General features: G+C 41.3%; 1 protein-coding gene across 1 annotated transcript in view; it reads left to right on the top strand.

Moving 5' to 3' along the window:
- Window positions 1-2,036, top strand: part of LRRC7 (leucine rich repeat containing 7) — a 463,713-nt gene that overhangs the window by 434,584 nt on the left and 27,093 nt on the right. The window contains exon 24 of the mRNA XM_012801636.1: window positions 426-518. Within this exon, the coding sequence (XP_012657090.1) occupies window positions 426-518 (93 nt within the window). The remainder of the gene's footprint in view (window positions 1-425; window positions 519-2,036) is intronic.

Below are 2,036 nucleotides of genomic sequence, written 5' to 3'. Positions count from 1 at the left end.
GCTAGAAAACAAAGCACCGTATGAAACAGCCCCTGTGTCCCCTCACTGGAAATTTGGAAGTTTTCTTGTCTTTGTCCACATACATGTCGCACGGATGGTCAAGGGCGATAAGACACAATCTTTTCAGTATCCATCCAACTTCTAATCTTTAGAAACAGCTAACCAAAATTTTTTCCCATGTGAGATTAACAAGTAAGTACTTCCTAATGGCTGCTTGCCTGGGGGAGGTTCAAGCTAGTTTCCATCATAACTGATGCCTACGGGAAAATTAAATTTTTTTTCAGTTTTTACTGCCTTTTGTATACTAAGTCAACACAGGCGAGGCAAGGACTCCAATGAAACGTGAATCTTTTCTACTGGGATGCGGTTGCATAAAGATCGCCACCTTTTACTGTCTGATTACCTTTTGTGTGTTTTTTACATAGTTTTGTGTGAGGATAGAAAAGAACCCCGGCCTCGGATTCAGCATCAGTGGTGGAATCAGCGGACAAGGAAACCCCTTCAAACCTTCGGACAAGGTAAGAAGTGAATTTCTTAGGGACTATTTTATTTTATTTTTTATTAAATCATAGCTGTGTATATTAATGCAATCATGTGCTGGTTCTGTGTACTATCTGAAATATATTCAGCAAACTTTTTGTGGACAATTTTAATTAGAAAAATACTGTCTTGTACTGAGGTAACAAAGGTTAGAAAAAAATTAAGCCTTTTTAGTGTTTCACGAGCCAACTGTGAGGCCAGTTAGAAACTTTTTAAGCCCAGGGAAAAAAGAGTCCCCTTCAGTAGCACTTGACAGATACTAAGAATAACTTAAGCATTCTGCTTGAAATGCGGGCAAGGGGGTTCTATTTTTGTGGGGCTTTTTTGGGTTTCGGGGAGTATTTTTGCTTCACACTTATATATACATTTGTAGTGAAAACTGTATAGGCAATTTCTAAGAAGTTGTTTCCAAAAATTTTCCTTGTAAATCATTTATTTAGTATTTAGGAAAATGTTTTCTCACGGTAACAGAATAATTTCACAGCAATTCACTGCAAGGGTAAGCTGATATCATCTTTAGCTCAACTCATCAGGCATGTAAAGAATTCCACTAATAGAGTTAGGGAACTGGAAAACCACAGCAAACAAATGTTTTATGAAAAGTTGGAGTTATCATTAGAAAAGAATGAGGTCCCCTCCTTCCCTGTCCCCCCCCCTTGAGTGAAGGCGCCACAGGCCACTCTGACCTCAGCCGCTGGCTGGGCATCGGCACGCTGTCCACCCTCTCGTGTGGCCTAATTCCAGTGCGGACATCTGATGTTTATGTCTTTTAAAAGTTCACTCTGCTCTACAGAATGTGTCCTGCTACCATCAGTGTTTAATACGCTTAGCTTTGAATGGATCCGTAATTATTATTCAATGATAGTTGAAATGACCTGCCTCTGATTGCATTAAATTTAATTGTTAAGTGACATCATAAAACCTTGAGATGATGAAGGAAGACAAAGATTACAAAGATTTATATGAATAAAACCTCAACAGGCTCTTGACTTGCCTTTGAATCATAACCTGATCACCTTCAAAACACCCCTGTCTTACAAATGCACAGGTGAATTTCTGATTATGAGACTTGCTTCTGAAAAACCATGGCTGCCCACACACTGGAAATCCTATCGCCTGAAACAGAGGCTTTGACTTGTATTTTCCTTTACGTCTTCCCAGTCATCTGGTTTTAGACTCTTCCTTCTACTCTTCCTTTCCCTTGTGAAGAAGTAGGGCAGGTGAAGAGGCTTGACCAAAGAGGGGGTCATTCAGGCTAGCTCGGACACGAGGAAGGATGAGCCTGGGGAAGGTCTCCAGTCACTGTAGGTGGAAGCGCCCTCAGTCATCAGGCTGGGGCAGCTCTTCCTGCGTGGTGAGGCAGCCCCATACAATGAGGGAAGGCCGGAGACACATCTGTGTACCAGTAACCACTGCATTTCCATTTGAAGTGATGGTGAGGATACCTCTGACTTATTAGAGTGAAACTGTTCACGTTTCAGTCAGACCAACTGTTT

This window comes from Otolemur garnettii, unplaced genomic scaffold (genome assembly GCF_000181295.1).
Source record: "Otolemur garnettii isolate 467f Iridium unplaced genomic scaffold, OtoGar3 scaffold00010, whole genome shotgun sequence".
Taxonomy (NCBI): Eukaryota; Metazoa; Chordata; class Mammalia; order Primates; family Galagidae; genus Otolemur; species Otolemur garnettii.
This window is presented reverse-complemented; position numbering and strand designations above follow the sequence as displayed.